The 17,635-nt window shown below is 43.1% G+C and overlaps 2 protein-coding genes across 3 annotated transcripts in view; one reads left to right on the plus strand and one right to left on the minus strand.

The window, feature by feature from the left end:
* CCNDBP1 (cyclin D1 binding protein 1) overlaps positions 1 to 8,879 on the plus strand; it is a 9,349-nt gene extending 470 nt beyond the window's left edge. The window contains exons 2-10 of one of the 2 annotated variants that reach the window (XM_023757557.1): positions 109 to 194; positions 2,762 to 2,843; positions 3,604 to 3,700; positions 3,874 to 3,947; positions 4,755 to 4,831; positions 5,176 to 5,459; positions 6,743 to 6,803; positions 8,102 to 8,148; positions 8,398 to 8,879. In XM_023757557.1, the coding sequence (XP_023613325.1) occupies positions 109 to 194; positions 2,762 to 2,843; positions 3,604 to 3,700; positions 3,874 to 3,947; positions 4,755 to 4,831; positions 5,176 to 5,459; positions 6,743 to 6,803; positions 8,102 to 8,148; positions 8,398 to 8,512 (923 nt within the window). In that variant the 3' untranslated portion in view covers positions 8,513 to 8,879. The remainder of the gene's footprint in view (positions 1 to 108; positions 195 to 2,761; positions 2,844 to 3,603; positions 3,701 to 3,873; positions 3,948 to 4,754; positions 4,832 to 5,175; positions 5,460 to 6,742; positions 6,804 to 8,101; positions 8,149 to 8,397) is intronic. The other variant, XM_023757558.1, reaches the window with a different exon arrangement.
* Positions 8,880 to 12,193: 3,314 nt separating this feature from the next.
* The window catches only part of EPB42 (erythrocyte membrane protein band 4.2), an 18,457-nt gene continuing 13,015 nt past the window's right edge, over positions 12,194 to 17,635 (minus strand). The window contains exons 11-13 of the mRNA XM_006093079.3: positions 16,057 to 16,217; positions 14,837 to 14,970; positions 12,194 to 12,886 (exon numbers count right to left, since the gene is read on the minus strand). Of these exons, the coding sequence (XP_006093141.1) occupies positions 12,724 to 12,886; positions 14,837 to 14,970; positions 16,057 to 16,217 (458 nt within the window). The 3' untranslated portion in view covers positions 12,194 to 12,723. The remainder of the gene's footprint in view (positions 12,887 to 14,836; positions 14,971 to 16,056; positions 16,218 to 17,635) is intronic.

The following is a 17,635-nucleotide window of genomic DNA, read 5'->3' on the forward strand; positions in this document are numbered from 1 at the left end:
GGGCAGTAAGGGTGGAGAGGGAGCGCGTTATCTCTAAAGTCCGTGCAGCAGCGGCAGCCTGATCCTGTGGGCACGGACATGGCGCCTGCCGCCCCGCTGTCGCCCCAGATGAGGCAGCCGAGAAGGTGTCCAGGGAAGCCACGGCTCTCACCGAAGTCTTCTCTCGACTCCCGCGGCCACCGCCGTCCGCACAGGTGGGCTTTGAGTTCCTGTGCTGCCTCCTGATTCCTTCGGCATCCTCTCTCCATCTTTCCACCTCTGAGCGCAGCCAGGGGATTTCTTCTTCTTACCTGTCAAACAGGACTGCAGTTCTCACCCCCCAGGATTGCTGTGAGGACCACATTGCCACGTGCAGGGCCTGGCCTGGAGGAGGCTGGTCTTCTAAGTAGTATTGGCTTAACCTAAAGTTCATTCTGGTTATTACCTTTCTGGTCATTTAAGCACTTGCTGTTTGTTTTCACATATCTGACCCCCATCTAGCAGATGAGTCAGCAGGCTCAGAGGCTAGGGTTAAGGTACATAAGCAGTGAGTTAGGATTTAAATTAGGATCTATCTGATGTCTAAGCTGTACCTTTTTTGTTACGCTACATCCCTTTTTATATTCAATTATTTTTATATTAATCAGTAACAATGTATACAGTATAAAATTTAAAAAATATCAAAGTTAAGTGTGCTACAAAGTTTATTTCTCCGTTCCCCAGTTCTTTTTGAATTATTCATAAGTATTCTATGCATATGCACATTTATGTATATATGCCTGCTTCTTTTTACACAAATGACAGAATGCCATGAACACTTTTCTGGATCTTTTTAAAAAAAATTAACACCCTGACCGGTTTGGCTCAGTGGGCAGAGCGTCGGCCTGCAGACTCAAGGGTCCCAGGTTTGATTCTGGTCAAGGACATGTACCTTGGTTGGGGGCACATCCCCAGTGGGGAGTGTGCAGGAGGCAGTTGATCGATGTAACTCTCTCTCCCTCTCTCTTCCTCTCTGTAAAAAATCAATAAAAATATTTAAAAAATGTTAAAAAAATTAACAATATAGTTTGCAAATTGATTCTCAGCAGCACATATAAAGTTGCTCATTTCTTTGTAATGGCTGCAGGGTATTCAGTAGAGAGCATATAACCATAATTCAGGTAACCAGTACTCTATGTAGACATTTAAGCTGTTTCCAATTTGTAGCTATTATAAACAGTGCTGTAAATTGCCTAATACATTCTTGGTATATGTGTGTATATTGGTAAAAAAAAACAAAAAACCACACACATATGCAACAACAACAAAAACAATTCCAGGAAGTGGAATTGCTAGAACAAAGACTTTATGCATTTAATAACCCCTTTATTATAAAACTAATGAAAATAAACATGTCAACTGTGACCAGGTGTGCTCTATGCCCAGTTTTTCTAGAGCTAGGTATACTGAATTTGGGATAAATTTATTTAAAAATGGCATACTCGTTGCCTTATTTGATTTTTGCAGTTAATAGTTTCGTTTTCTTGCTCAATCTATATTTCCAGATGTTTTAAAATGGAAAAATACTCTTGCTGCACCTACAATGATAAACTCTCTCCCCCTACATAACACAGAGATCTGTGATGAGGAAATGAGATTAATTATATGAGAGCACTTTAAAAACTTTGTGGAAGAAAGTCAATATTTATTTCAAAGGGAGTTAGTAATAATACCTTGTTTTTCTTACCTGCCAACTTCCTTCTTTCAAATATTCTTAGGACTTGCTGCTAAAATTCACAGCTAGTAAGATACCATGAGGAGGCAGCATAGAACTATTTTCTGTACATGCTTAGGTCAGTGGTTTCACTCAGATGGGAAATTAGAATTTGGTTTTATTTGAATTATATGTATTTGAATCACAATTGCTTAGGATCTCAGCATGCTAGTCTTACTGAATAATAGTTATATTTATTTTTAATTTCAGTTCCATATGGACTTTTCCTTTTATAAACTTATGTATTTGGATGTTGAAGGAATGTCAAATTGCCATAAAAGTTTCTAAACACTCTCAATCACTGTACTTATCCATCCCAGACTAGTAAACAGTTTGGGGACTGGCACCATTCTGTAGCGCACATTTTACATAGCACTGGCTTAAAATTTAGCAGCTAAATGAGGACAAGGAAGATAAGTGAAAGTCAGTGTCTGCTTAGAAGGCAAATAGTCAACACTGAACATTGTAGAGTCCATTATTACCTTTAGGTATATTGTGATCCTGCGGAACTAGAGAAAGAGAGAGACAGACACCTGGTTAATGGTCTAAGAGGATTGGCAAACTTTTTCTGTAAAGGGCCAGATAATAAATATTTAGGCTTTGCAGGCCAGTGACGCAACTCTGCCCTTGTAGTGCAAACACAACTGTAGATAACATGCAAACAAAAGAGTATGCCTGTGTACCGGTAACACTATTAAAAAAAACCTGGCAGTGCACCTGACTTGGCCCAGGGGTCCATAGTTGGCCAGTTCCTGGTCTAAGATAAGGTGGATATTTCACAGCAGAAATCAAGAATAAGTTTTTCCAGCTGTTTCTTCATGTTTTATTGAATTACCAGCTCAGTACCTGGTGTCCGGCTGACTTCTCTCTAGTATGTGATGAGAATAGCACAAGGCCTAACTCACACTAGGACTCCAGAAAGGTTTGTGATGCTATACCGTTGTCTTCTCGCTTCCAGAGTAGAAGAGTTGACCAGATTGATCTAATCCATTTCCTTTTTCATTCTGAAATTGGTCTACCTCCTCATAGGAAGCCCAGAGGCTCTGTGAACAAGTCCATGCTGCCATCAAGGCAATTATTGCAGTATACTATTCGCTTCCCAAGGATCAGGGTAAGTCACTGTCACACAAACATTGGGTAGACCTTGGCTAATGTGACAGCTTATGTACTGAAACTTTACCTTTCCCTCAATTTAAGCAGGTAATATAACTTCCTCATAAAATGCAAAGATAACTTCATAATGGAAGTGACCTCTATAAATAAGCCTTCAGCTATAGATGCTGTGTTCCCATCCCCCTCGCCTTGCCTGACTCTAAGGTTTTTCATTCTCACTAGCTCCTTCCTCTCTAACCCAGTATACCATCACAGATGCTGGCTAAGTCTCAGCCCCATACCCAGGCCCAAGCTATCCCCAGTCTCCACCCATATTATATCACACCCTATTGCTGAGTTTCCTTATACATTAAGTGGCTTCCATGTCTTTTTTATTTCTTACTTTTATTGATTTCAGAGAGGAAGGGAAAGGGAGAGAAAGATAGAAACATCAATGATGAGAGAGAATCATTGATCAGCTGCCTACTGGGGATAGAGTCCGCAACCCGGGCATGTGCCCTTGACCAGAATTGAACCTGGATCCCGCAGGCCGACGCTGTATCCACTGAGCCAAACCAGCTAGGGTCATGCCTTTCTTATAATCAGCAGTCGGGAATGGTGGGAAGAGCAAGAAAATGGCATGGGGACATAAGTCGACCTGTTTTGTGTGGGCACTCCAATTACAGCATGTAAGTTCTGTAGTGCTTACACTCTTGAGGAAAGTAGATGTTGGCTTCTGGAAAGAAGACCGGCTGCTTAGTCTTTGGGTTTGGCTACAGGAATCACCCTGAGGAAGCTGGTTCGGAGCGCCACCTTGGACATCGTGGATGGCATGGCTCAGCTTGTGGAAGTGCTTTGCACCACTCCAGCTCAGAGGTAGTGATGCCACGGTTGAGTATTAGTTAATGGGGTTCCTTGTATCAGGAAGGGATAAAAGCTCAGTTCAACAGCAAAATTGTAGTGTAACTGAAAGTAATAACCAGGAGGAAGGAGCTCTTTAGGACAGGAACCTAGATTATTGATATGTCCTTATTGATTCCTTTCCGCAGCCCTGAGAACAATGACCTTATTTCTTGCAACAATGTCTGGGTTGCGTGCGAGCAGGTGCCTCAGATACCAAGAGGTGGGTAAGAGTGGGAAGTGGGTCATTGACTCTGATGGCCAAAGCAGACAGACCTCTCATACTAGCTTCCAGTTTTGTACCATATATATATTTTAACTTACATAAAGAGTTTAGTCAAATATATAGACTTTATTACCAATATCCAAAGATAGGTATTAATATTTCTGCCAGTCTTTTTAGTTCTCATATTTCTTAATTCAAACTCCCCTTTTGCTGTGGCTCTGCTTCTTATTGAACCCATATGGCTTGTTCTCCTGGTCCTGCCTGCCCCAGAATCAGTATTTCTTTTCTTTAAAAAAAAAAAAAAAAGCTTTTATTTATTTTTGAGAGGGAGGAAGAGAGAGAGAAACCAATGTGAGAGAGAAACATCAATCAGATCACCTGCCTCCTGCAACCCCCCCTACTGGGGATCGAGCCCACAGCCTGGGCATGTGCCTTACTGGGAATCTAACTGGTGACCTTTTGGTACATGGGACGATGCCCAACCAACTGAGCCATACTGGCCATGGCCCCAGGTTCAATATTATGAGACACACTGAAGCAGTTATGAGGTAGAACCAGCTAGGTCAAAAATTGTGGTCATTCAAGAGGACCATTGAGAAACACCTTGTGACCACTTTACTTGCAGTGAATGATAAGCTTTTTAGCCCCCTGTTTGGATATCCAGAGTATGTATGTGAGAATTTTACATTAAACCACTGGCCTTGTTGAATGTCCTTGGCACTCCCTTCAAATGGGGATACTGTTGATTGCCCTTTGCAGACTTCAGAGAATTGTTGGGTTTCTCCTCTAATTTTTTACTTACAGATAACAAAGCTGCAGCCCTTTTAATGCTGACAAAGAGTGTGGATTTAGTGAAGGATGCACATGAGGAAATGGAGCAGGTGAGACGACGTCTGTCTTTGCTGGTCATTGGAAGGCAACTGTGACTAGTAGATGAGAATTGGTTATAAAGACAGGAGATGTCCTGAGCACTGGCCGAATAAGTCCCAGCCTCACTCCCGTCCTCCATCTCCCACCTGCACCCCATGCTGGTGTGTGATTTAGTACCACTCCCCTGTCCCATTGCTGGACTAGGAGAGAGAGAGGGTTTATGCAGTGATCCATCTCTGTCGCCATTAGTGAAGTAGCTAGCTGAGGTTTGGAACAACTCAGACATGATGCTGAAAGTACAACAGGCTTTTTTTTTTTTGGCATTCACATAAATGATGTATGTGGTATGTCTTAGGCTGTGGAAGAATGTGACCCTTACCATGGCCTCTTGAATGATGATGAGGAGGACAACTCTGACAACCATGGTGATGAACAGGATGATGTGTTGGGGTGTCCAAATAATCAGGACTCATATTGGTCAGAGGAAGATCAAGAGCTGATAATCCCGTGCCTTGCGCTGGTGAGAGCATCCAAAGCCTGCCTGAAGAAAATCCGGATCTCAGTGGCAGAGAATGGGAAGAAGGACCAGGTGGCCCAGCTGGATGACATTGTGGATATTTCTGATGAGATCAGCCCTAGGTAAGTGTGAGCTCTACTTGAAATATCAGTTCTGATACTCTGAGCAGCAATTCTGATCTCTGCTTGTGTTGTCATCACAGTTTTTTTCCCAGTTTCTTTTTATTTTGAAAATCTTCACGTCTACAGGAAAGTTGAAAAAGTATTGCAGCGAGCACCCACACATATCCTTCACTTATTATTCACATTATTTTCTATATCGGTTTATTTGTCTATAGATAGATGTGCCATTTTTTCCCCACTGAACCGTTTGAGAGTAAGTTGCAGACATCAATGACATTTCACCTTTAAATACTTTTATTCTTATTATATCCAAGAAATTTAACATTGAACAAATTAATATGATCTAATATTCAAATTTACCCAATTGTCTCTAAAATATCTTACAGAATTTTTTTTTTTTTTAATCTAAGGTTTGTCTTGGTGTCACATTGCATTTGGTGGTCATCTCCTTGGTCTCTTGAAACTAGAACAACCCCTGTCTTTTTTAGTCTTAATTGACATTTTTAAAAATCCAATTTTTATAAAATTGACATTAACAATTTAAAATAATCTTTGTAGAATATCCAACAATCTAGATTCATGTGACTGTTTTTTCATGATCATCTATTCAACTTAAAGATTTTTTGGCAAAAATAACATAGTTGAGTGTTTTGGGCTTCTCAACGCGTCACTTTGAGTGTCATGTGATGTTAATTTGTCCCATTATTGGTGGAACTAAATTTGATCACTTGGTTAAGTGGTGCCCACTTTGGTGGCATTATATGGACGAACTCCTCCTGTGTTAGTTATTAAATTGGTGGTTTCAGATCCTCACATTTTTTAATGAATTGATCATGTCTTCTCCTAGTGCAGTGATGGCGAACCTATGACACGTGTGTCAGAGGTGACACGCGAACTCATTTTTTTGGTTGATTTTTCTTTGTTAAATGGCATTTAAATATATAAAATAAATATCAAAAATATAAGTCTTTGTTTTACTATGGTTGCAAATATCAAAAAATTTCTATATGTGACACGGCACCAGAGTTGTTAGGGTTTTTCAAAATGCTGACACGCCAAGCTCAAAAGGTTCGCCATCACTTTCCTAGTGAAACAGGGTATATATGTGTTCAGTAAATACCCGTTGAGTTGATCGTTTATTGGTTGCCCAATTTAAGGAACTGATAGGCATTTCTGGGGCAGTCATTTTCTTATTGGTTGGCATCCTTCGTTGTGTGCTAGAGCCACATAGCTGTGCTTTGTTCCATTTTTTGTTAATGGTTATTTTTACTTTCTGCCCTTAGTGTGGATGATTTGGCTCTAAGTATATATCCACCTATGTGCCACCCGACTGTGCGAATGAGTGTAAGTACCTGCGTTGATAAACCTAATCGGTAGAATTTTACCAATCACCAGCCTTTTCTTTAAGCTGTAGGAAATACATTTGTGACACTTGGACATAAGTACAGCAGTAATATATTTCTTACATGTGTTTTGTGCTTGATAAATATTTGCTGAATTATAATAGCCATGAGCTCTGGTAGTACTGTTTTCTATAACCACCTGGGTAATCATTTAGAAAAACCCAATGACCTTAGAAAATGCTTCTTTGAAGAGAATGTCTTAATTACTGTAGTGCTTTCAGATCTTCTCAACTGAAGTCACCTGTTTCTGATTTCTGCTATAGGCAGAAATAAGTGTTCCAGAAAACAACTCTGTTCTAATATAAACACATTATGTGATTTAACCATGGAGGATCAAGTTCTTTATAAAATCTGATTATATTGTATTCTTTGAAGTCCTGGGTTCTGTGCTAGAGAGAGTTCTATTTTATTTTTATAAACTCAAGTTCTTATCTCTAACGTTATTGAAAGGAAAAGTAAACTGCCAAATGACTTATATTCTACAATCAGATGTATCAATCCTAATCATATTTGATAAGTTAAATAGTGGAAATTAGATACATCAAAGTATCTTCATAATATACAAACACCTTGAAGGAGAATAGGATTCTTTTGGGCATTAACTTTTTAAATTTGTATTCACTTTTAAAAAATTGACTTCCTAAGAAATAAACATCTTTAGCAATATGCCTTCTCAATTACCTTGAGTAAAAATATAAAATATGTATTATATATTGATGGCATACATACATCCTCATGTTATCTTGTCATTGGTGTTCTTAAAATTCTGTACATAGATTTTTAAAAAAGAATTAGAATTTAAAAAATATTTTTTATTATTGATTTTAAAGAGAGAGGATGGGAGAGAGAGAGAAACATAGCTTGTTTGCCTCCAATATGTACCCCTATGGGGGACCGAACCTGCATCCCAGGCATGTGCCCTGACCAGGAATCAAACTGGCTACCTTTCGGTACACAGGACAGTGCTCAACTGACTGATCCACACTGGCCAGGGTTATACGTAGATTTTTAAAAAGAAAAACATTAGTTGTTTCTACTATATGTTTAGAACTATCAGAAGTTGGGACAAATTCAGATTATATTCTTCCTTTTGCTGTTTTATTAATTTAAAATATATTTTTAAAAATCTTGTAAAAGTGTTGCAGCAACAGTATTATTAAGATTTGGCTAAATAGTAAAGAATCCAAAATCAGGGTGAGTCCTTACCATAAAAATAAACCTTCTCTGTTTCTTTTCTAGGCTGCAAAACTTGTGTCTGTTCTAAAGAAGGCACTTGAAATTACAAGGTGAGTATGAGGACTTCTCCCCAAATAGATGTTTGAGAATAAATCTATCCAGCCATTCTCAACTCCCAAACCCCCATTTGAAGGAGCGGGTATGGAGTTTTCTTTCAACTTCAGTTGTGGAGCAGCTGAGCTTCTGCAGAGAAACTTGCCTTTTCTTAATTTAATTTCCTCTGTGCTTCCTGTTGAAGATATGTTTTCTTTGACAATATAATAAATTTCATTTCTTTTTTCCCCCCATTCCATTCACAGAGCGAGTCATGTAACCCCACAACCAGAAGATAGTTGGATCCCTTTACTCATTAATGCTGTTGATCATTGCATGGACAGAATCAAGGAACTCACTCAGAATGAACTTGAATTATGAGTTTTCAGGCTCATTTGTACTCTCCTCTCTCCTTTTCTTACTGTCACAGCCAGGCTCTGATGTCTGCTTTTAAAATGGGGCTAGAATGTTTTCTGGTTTGAAAAGGAGTTTCTGTCTATATTTATCAAGAGGCACTATTACCAAAGATTGTTGGTTAGGCCAGACTGGCAATTATTTATAAAATGTATGAGTATGATATATTTTTCTGTGCGAGCTACAAAAGATAATGGCATGATTTTGTGTTTCTTAATCGCCTCCCAGAGATTCGTGGGGAAGCTGCCTCATTCCCTATTTGCAATAAAGTATATTGTTTCATTGTTAAAGATGTTGACAATCTCAATAAAATACTAACCTGCCAGTGCTTAAATGAGTACTCCTCCAAAGTTTCTTTCTGCCAGAAATACAGGTGGAAACTAAAACATTGCTTTCCTTTAGGCTTAAAAGTCTGAAGATCTGATTCTGTTCAGAAGTATACATAGAACAGAACACTTGACTTTAAAGAAAGTGACTCCAAAGCCCCTCTTAGTAATTGAGCATGTTATATAATATCATTATATTTATAAGTCCTTCTGAATATTATTACAGGTCACTCCATGCCTCTAAAATTATTTTGTGGTATTGAGCTCATTTGTTAAGTTTGTTCACCTTGTTGAACCAGATTTGTTTTTCTTATACATACCTGTATTGTTTTCTGTTATATATTACATGTCCCCAGATATAAATACAAAATTAAAAGCAAAAAAAATTTAATTGATTTTTTAGAGGAAGGGAGAAAAAGAGAGAGAGAGAAACATCGATATATTGCCTCCTGCACATGCTCCAACTAGCAATCGAACGTGGGTACGTGCCCTGACTGGTAATTGAACCCACCATCTTTGGTGAACAGGATGACTTTCAAACCAACCAAGCCATACCGGCCAGGGCTAAATACAAAATTTTTATAAACCAAAAAATTTTAAATGTATAAGTTTATATAATGTTAAGTGTCTCTTTAGTTAAATCTTTTGCAAAATCATCACCAACCTATATAATAAAAGGGTAATATGCAAATAGACCAAACAGCAATCAAAGCGTAATATGCTAATGATATGCTAAGGCTGCTCAACTGCTTGCTATGACTTGCACTGACCACCGGGGGCAGACAGTCAACTAGTCAACCAGTTGCTATGACGTGCACTGACCACCAGGGGGTAGATGCTCCAACCGGTAGGTTAGCTTGCTGCTGGGGTCTGGCTGATTGAGCAGGATGGGCTGGACATGCCCTGGAGCCCTCCCGTGGTCCCTCCCTGGCCCGATCATGCATTGGTGGGGTCCCTCAGCCTGGCCTGCACATCCTTGCAATCTGGGACCCCTCTGGGGATGTTGGAGAGCTGGTTTCAGTCTGATCCCACAGGCCACTCCCCTTGGGAGGGCGCCAGATGCAGGGCTCATGGCTGGTAAGCACTGCTGCGGCAGAGAGAGCCTCTCCCGATCAGGACTGATTGGGCGCGAGCCCGCGGCAGGCACAGTGGGGCCGGGATGAGCGGGAGGGGCAGTAGGAGCTGCAGGCAGCGTTGGACTGCGGGTTTCGGCCCAATCCCTGCAGGCCACCCAGAGGGACCCCACCCATGCACGAATTCATGCACCGGGCCTCTAGTCCTATATAATAAAAGGCTAATATACAAATTGACCCAATCACGAATGACTGTTTGCCATGACACACTGACCACCAGGGGGCAGATGCTCAATACAGGAGCTGTCCCCTGGTGGTCAATACACTCCCACAGGGGGAGCACCGCTCAGCCAGAAGCTGGGCTTAAGGCTGGTGAGCACAGTGGCAGTGGTGGGAGCCTCTCCTGCCTCCACGGCTGTGCTAAGGATGTCCGACTGCCGGCTTAGGCCCACTCCCCATGGGAAGAGGACCTAAACTGGCAGCCAGACATCCCCCGAGGGCTCCCGGACTGCGAGAGCACAGGCTGGGCTGAGGGATGCCCACCTCCCCAGTGCACAAATTGCGTGCACTGGGCCTCTAGTCTACACTAATAAAAGACAAAGATGCTAATTGACCGTACCTTTGCTATGCCCTAAGCCACGCCCACCAGCCAATCAGAGCGACTATATGCAAATTAACCCAACCAAGATGGCGGCCGTCAGCCACAGAGCTGGAGCAAGCAGGAGGCTTGGTTGCCCGGGCGATGGAGGAAGCCAAGCTTCCTGCCATCCCTGAGCCGACTGAGGCCTCCGCTCTTGGCAACAAAGTTTCAATTATAGAAGACAAATAAATCCCAGATACCTGCTTCCAGTCAGCCTCCACTGGGAGCTTGGGTGACTGGGGGTTGTGGCCAGCCTGCAAACAGCCATCAGCCCCTCACCCAGGCTGGCCACACCCTCATGGGGTGAGGGTCCCCGCTGGGGGTCTTGGCCAGCCTGCAAACTGCCATCAGCCACTCACCCAGACTGGCCAGGCACCCCAGCAGGACCCCCCTACCCTGAAGGGGATGTGGCCAGTCTGGAAACGGCCCTCAGCCCTTCACCCAGGCTGACCAGGCACCCCAGTGGGGACCCCCACACTGAAGGGGCTGTGACCAGCCTGCAAACAGCCGTCAGACCCTCACCCAGGCTTGCCAGGCACCCCAGTGGGGACCCCTACCCTGAAGGGGCTGTGGCCAGCCTTCAAACAGCCATCAACCCCTCACCCAGGCTGGCCAGGCACTCCTATATAATAAAAGGGTAATATGCAAATTGACCCTAACAGCAGAACGACTGGGAATGACTGGTCACTATGACACACACTGACCACCAGGGGGCAGATGCTCAATGCAGGAGCTGCCCCCTGGTGGTCAGTGTGCTCCCACAGTGGGAGCTCTGCTCAGCCACAAGTCAGGCTGACAGCTGCCAGTACAGCGGTCGTGGTGGGAGCCTCTCCCACCTCCTCAGCAGCACTAAGGATGTCCAACTGCAGCTTAGGCCTGCTCCCGCTGGCAAGTGGACATCCCCAAGGGCTCCCGGGCTGCCAGAGGGATGTCTGACTGCCAGAGGGACCCCCCCCCCCCCGACCTAAGCCAGCAGGTGGTCATCCCCCGAGGGATCCCATACTGCGAGAGAGCACAGGCCGGGCTGAGGGACCCCCCCCCCCCCCGAGTGCACAAATTTTTGTGCACCAGGCCTCTAGTTTAATTATAATTTTGTATCAGCCTGGAAGATTATATATTGGAAACAAGGTAAACCTGTAGTTTTGCATATTCTGGTGACTTGACTTGGGCCTTATGTATATACTGCAATCTCAGCAACCTCTTCTGACCGTTCTTTTTCTTGTGTAGGTGTAATTCATCCCATCTGCCCTTCTGATGTCTCTAGGTAGAAACAGCAACAGTAGCCATTCTTTTGAGCACTAGTGAGTACTTGGGGTTGAAATTCCTAAGGCAAATTTTCCTTTATAAAGTGCCATTCTGTATATTTAACAAATGTCATAAAGAAAAGGAACTAAATTCAAACGGAGAAAGTGCCAAAGCAACAAAATAATGTGAACAAAACAATCATTACTTTGTACAAAAGGAGTTCAGTTTTTTTTTTATTCTTTCTTACAGAGCCTATTTTCTATATACTTAATAATTTTAACATTACTAGACCAAATTCATATTATTGACATCAGACTTTAATTGTGGGATACTTAATATGTAAAGAACTCTCATAAAACTTATCTATAGCTGAATCTAGATCATTCTACTCTTAGGTCCTATGTTCTGTATTTTATAACTTTGTTCAGTCATCTTTGAGACTTTAAGGATAATGGTCAGGGATAGCACCGATCAATGTAATAGGGTTATCTAAAAATTCCATTTTTAGCAATTTCAAAAATATATGATTTAAATGTTAGGTTCTTTTCCTTTCCTGTAAGTCAATGAATGTGTTAGTGAGTACTAAAATGGTTATGAAAATCCTGAACCAGAGAAATCTGAATGTACTCATCTGAGTATCTTTTTAAGGATCTCCTTTTAGCACCCAAGCCCAGTAGTTTCTAAGGCAACTAGTCTTCACAGCTGCCTTAAGCTGGAATGACAGAAGTGGAGGTCTTTTCTGTTGATTTCTGGGAATCTAGTTTTGTTCTTGGCCACTCTCCTGCTCAGCTTGAATGGAGATTCATTTGTCTGGGAAGCAAAGTTTCCCTTCCATTTGGTTTTAGAGCATAGATACAAGCGGGTGGTGGGGGCAGTGATGCTGGAGCCGCTTGTTTAAGCTGCAAGTTCAGGGGCTACCACAGTGACACTTCTGTAGTTGGTTAGGTTCTGGAACATGTTGCAGTCCATTTCCACGTTGAGCCGCTGGAGCCCCACCTTCACCGGTGTGAACCAGAATTGGGTGCACAAGGTGTTTCCAGGTCGCACGGGACCTAATCTGAAATAAAGGAAAAGGCAGGTGCTAGTTCTGTCCCAGGTTGGTTGCTTTGCTGGTCCCAGTGACTCTGATCCTTGAAACAGGAGGTTTTAAGGGGGTAGAAGACGGGAGCCGCCCTATGGTGAGCAGTTTCATGGGTGAGAAGAGAAATCCTACCCTAAGGGCTTCCAAGCTGCATCTGTTGTTTATCATCTGTGACTTCAGTCTGGTCCCAGTCTCTGTAACAGTATTGGGGTGTGTTTGGAAAAGCTATCGCTTTGGGACCCTCACACTGCTAAACACAGTGGGTATGGCAGGTGCATTGAGATGTCAATAGCCAACAGGTGGTGGTTGGAGCCCTATCAACAGCCTCCTGGCCTGCCTTTGGGCCTTATGGTGACTGAGGGAATGGTACAGATTTTCTTTGAGGAGCTTTGCCCCACAATTGATCTGGAAGACCACAGAAGTCTGGTTAAATGTTGGCAGTCCCTCCTCTGAACTTATTGACAAGAACGACTCACTGAGTTTCATGAGGCTGAGGCAGTGGCACAATACTAGACAACCTGTCAGGGACCTCAGGGATGGTACAATAGTCATTGTGAACTCTCAACTATATACTGTGTTATTCAGCGAAGGATGTAGAGGACATAATGAGAGGAGAGATGATGAAAGAAGATACTTGCAGCATTTAAAACCAACAAGGGACTAATACCTAGACTCTACAGGCCACTCCTACAAATCAACGAGGAAAAAAAGTGGGAACACCAAAAGAAAAGTAGTCAAAGACCTTTAGAGAGGAGTAAATGGAAAAGCCTTATAAACACACAAAGAGTTAAATTAAAACAATAGTGATATATTACCTTATTTCCATTAGACTGGAAAAAAGAGAAAGTTGGGTATTGCCATGAGTGGAAGAATAGTAGGAATATAGAAACTGTCATGGAGTGCTGGAGGGAGTGAGGCTTCTGCAGCCATTCTGCAAACAAAGCTGATAGTACCTGGTCAAACCAGGTCACATCCTACGACTCAGCAATTCTATCCTGGGCATATATATCCTTTCCTCCCCGACCAAAGTTTCAGACAAGTATATAAGGGGCCATGTGGAGATGTTCATTGTAGCATTATGTGTGGTGGTTGAAAGTTGGAGGTACTCTGGGTACTATCACTGTGAAATAGAGTGGTAGGTAGCAGGGGATGTGCAGTGTGTATTATGTAGCAGAAACAATGGACTGGATATATGTGGATGGATCTTAAAAACATAGATCTGAATGAAAAGTAGAAAAAGAATTAGACATAACATCACTTATACAATTTAAAAATATAAGCTCATGCCCTGGCCAGTGTGGCTCAATTAGTTGGAGTGCTGTCCTGTGCACTGAAGGGTCACAGGTTCGATTCCCAGTCAGGGCACAGACCCTGTTGTGGGTTCAATCCCTGGTTGGGGCATGTGGGGGAGGCAACTGATCGATGTCTCTCTTATATCAATGTTTCCCTCTCCCTCTCACTCTAAAATAAAGAAAAATAGAGGCTCATGAGGCAATAGTGCACATTTTACACATACTAACAAAATGATATGAAGTGTGGTTGGAACGGGAGTAGGGATAAAAGAGAATATTTAAACAAAATTCAAAATTGTGGTGGGCTTTAGTAGAATGCAGCTTTCGAGAGGCAGCCTCCCTGTGATGTTCTCCAGTACCCAGTCCTAACCCTGTCACCTGCACTCACCAACAATATTGAGGCTCTTCCTGCATGACAGGGCAGCAACCAGGGTCAGGGGGGTGCCTAAGGAGTACACAGCCTCCCTCCCTCCTGTCCCCCTGGGATGAGACAGGCTCTAACCCCTTATTTCTACTTCAGGGCATATTTGCTCTGTCTCCATGGACACACCAAAAAGACAGTTATTAACCTTGGGCCCAGTGTTTCTGACCAGTTGAGATGTGTCAGTGGGATGAGAAGCTTGTGGTCTCTTACCTGTAGCTCCTCTCTCTGTGAATGAGCCCCTTTCCGAAGATGGAGATCACACAGTCCTTCATGGGAGCATCTAGGGAGTTATGGATGCTGACTGAGGCCGAAAGAGGCTGATATTGCTCTGCTGCCTCTGGCATCTGTGGTAAGAGACACAGTTACTCCTTCCCCTCCTGGGCACCCTCCCTGTACCCTCTTCATTGCTCTCCTATCTCTGCCATCCTGACCCAAACACCACAGCTGTCTTCTTTACCCCTCTGCCTGGTCTTCCTGCATTTACCCTCACACCGGATCCATCACAGACCGTCTCTGATGGTGCCTCTCCTCCACTTAGAGACCGTGGAGGGTTCCCATGGTCTCTGGAATAAAGCTTCGGCTGGCATTCAGAGCCCTCCATGGTCTGACCCCAACCCACTTCTCCAACCTTATTTGTTCTTCCCTTGACTAAACAACATTCAAGCCACATCGGGTGCTTTCCCATCCTCAGCACACCCCTCGGACTCCTTCCTTTGGGCCTTTTCTACTTACAAGGGCCTCCCCCACTTCTGCATTGGAAGCTTGCCCATTGTTCCCAGTATAAATGCCACCTTCTCCACGAAGTCTTCCTCAAACTAATCCGATGGAGTTAATCCCCTTTACTTCACTTATCCCATAGTGACTTTGTGGCTCTATTAAAGCATTTACATAGAAGACCAACACAGTGTCTCCCTTACACAACTATAACCTCTTTAAGGGCATGGACCAAATTGCATTAATTTTGGGCAGGGTAGACGTGGAAGGATGACTGGGTCAAGAGCCATAAGTCTCTATATGTCCCATTATTATGATCTTGGGCATGTTGCTCTCTAGGAGAGATTCCGCATCTGAATAATGGGAACAGTTTCACCGCACAGGGCTTTTGAATGAAAAGAAATGAGGTGAAAATGCATTGGCCAATGTATAAAGTGCTAAATAAACACCGGCTATTATCATCTCTATAAGTATGGAGGCTACAACTGGGGAGGACCAACCTTTACTTAACCACATAAGAAGCTGGAAGATTTAAACCTGAATAGCACATGTAAGAAACCATCTCTTTCAAGACAAGGAGCTCTCAACATAGCATGTTCTGGTGATCCTGCAGCAGTCACCTGCACTGACGTGTGATGCCCTCTGATTCTTTCTGAAATGGGGACCTGAGTAGTAAGTAGCGCATGAGAGCCATCTGGGGAAAGACTGGTGCCTACCTCAATGGCAAGGCGTGGTCTACAAATGGCGATGTCTTCCTGAGCAAAGCAGCTGAGGCTGGACTCTGAGTGTGTTGCCACAGCGGTAAGTCTGAGGAAGCTGTTCTCAGGTGGGCTTCGTGCAAAATGGGAGAAGGACAGGCTGGTGGTGATTCTCCTAACTGAGATACGTGACAGACGAGTCAGTGCAAAAAGCTGAGCGCGCGTGCCCCGGAGACAAGCAAATAGTTACACACAGAATGCAGAGGAGTCAGGATCTCACTGAAGCCAGAAAGGAGCCTCATTCCTCACAGCAATTTCAAATTTGAACTCATCCAAGAACCCATCCCTCACCGCCATCACCACCCTCACTAACACTTTTGGCAGACCACCTCCTCGGGGTTGTGGACACAGTCCCTGTGAGCTAGAACAAGTTAAGCTCTCTTGGCCTCAATTTCTTTGTCTAATAATCACACCTGCCTGGTGGGATGGCTTGTGTTAAATGAGCTACTGCAAATGAAGTATTTATCTCAGACCCTGCCGCACATTGTTACTGAATATATGCTGACTTAGTTCCTTCCCATTCTCTGCTTCTTCTCTTTCCCCTTTGCAGAGAAAATAAAGCCATCCTTCATCCTTGAGGAATTCTTTCAAGCTCATGTTCCCATTCCCAAACTACAGACATAGACATCTACCCCATCTCTCACTGCTCCCCTAGGGGGATGATGTGTCCCCACAGAGAAAGTCAAGTCCTCTGTTTTTAAAATCTATGCTCCATCCTGACCCTCCCAGTGCCTAGCTGTGTAACTTTGGGCAAATTATTTAACCTCTCTGTGTCTCGGTCTCCTCATCTGTAAAGTGGGGATAATAATGGTTCCTGCCTCATTAGGTTGTGAGGATAAATGAAGCAATGCACATATAACACTTAACACACCATGTCTGCCACTAATAAGTGCCCCCAAATGTGAGCTATAATTATTCTTGTTGTCTCTCATTTCCCAAAGAGTTGCACCATCAATTAAACCCATCTCTCCCTGGGTGGAGGTGGGCAAAGGGCATGGGGGTGGGGGAAATGGGAGACATTTTCTATAGTGTCAACAATAAAAAATTTAAATAAAAACAATAATAAAAGCCATGGCTGGTGTGGCTCAGTTGGTTGAGAGTCATCCCATGCACCAAAAGGTTACCGGTTCAATTCCCAGTCAGGGCACTTGCCCAGGTTGCAAGTTCGGTCTGCGTAGGAGAGGCAATCGATCGGTGATTCTCTCTCACACCAATGTTTCTCTCTCTCTCTCCCTTCTTCTCTCTGAAATCAATAAAAACGTATTAAAAAATAAATAAATACGTAAAAATTAAAAATAAAACCCATCTCCCCTGAGGCTTCAGTCTTTTGCTCTCTGCTGATTATTTTCCTCAGCATGTAAGCAGATTTCACTTTCTCTCATCTTAAAAGAAAAACAACCAACCTCCTTCTACCCAGTATCTCTGACTGACTACCACCCAACCTCTCTTCTTTAAAATTTTTTTTAATTCCTCACCCAAGGATATGTTCTTACTGATTTTTAGAGAGAGAGGAAGGGAGAGAGAGAAACGTTGATGT

This window comes from Myotis lucifugus, unplaced genomic scaffold (assembly GCF_000147115.1).
Source record: "Myotis lucifugus unplaced genomic scaffold, Myoluc2.0 scaffold_109, whole genome shotgun sequence".
Taxonomy (NCBI): Eukaryota; Metazoa; Chordata; class Mammalia; order Chiroptera; family Vespertilionidae; genus Myotis; species Myotis lucifugus.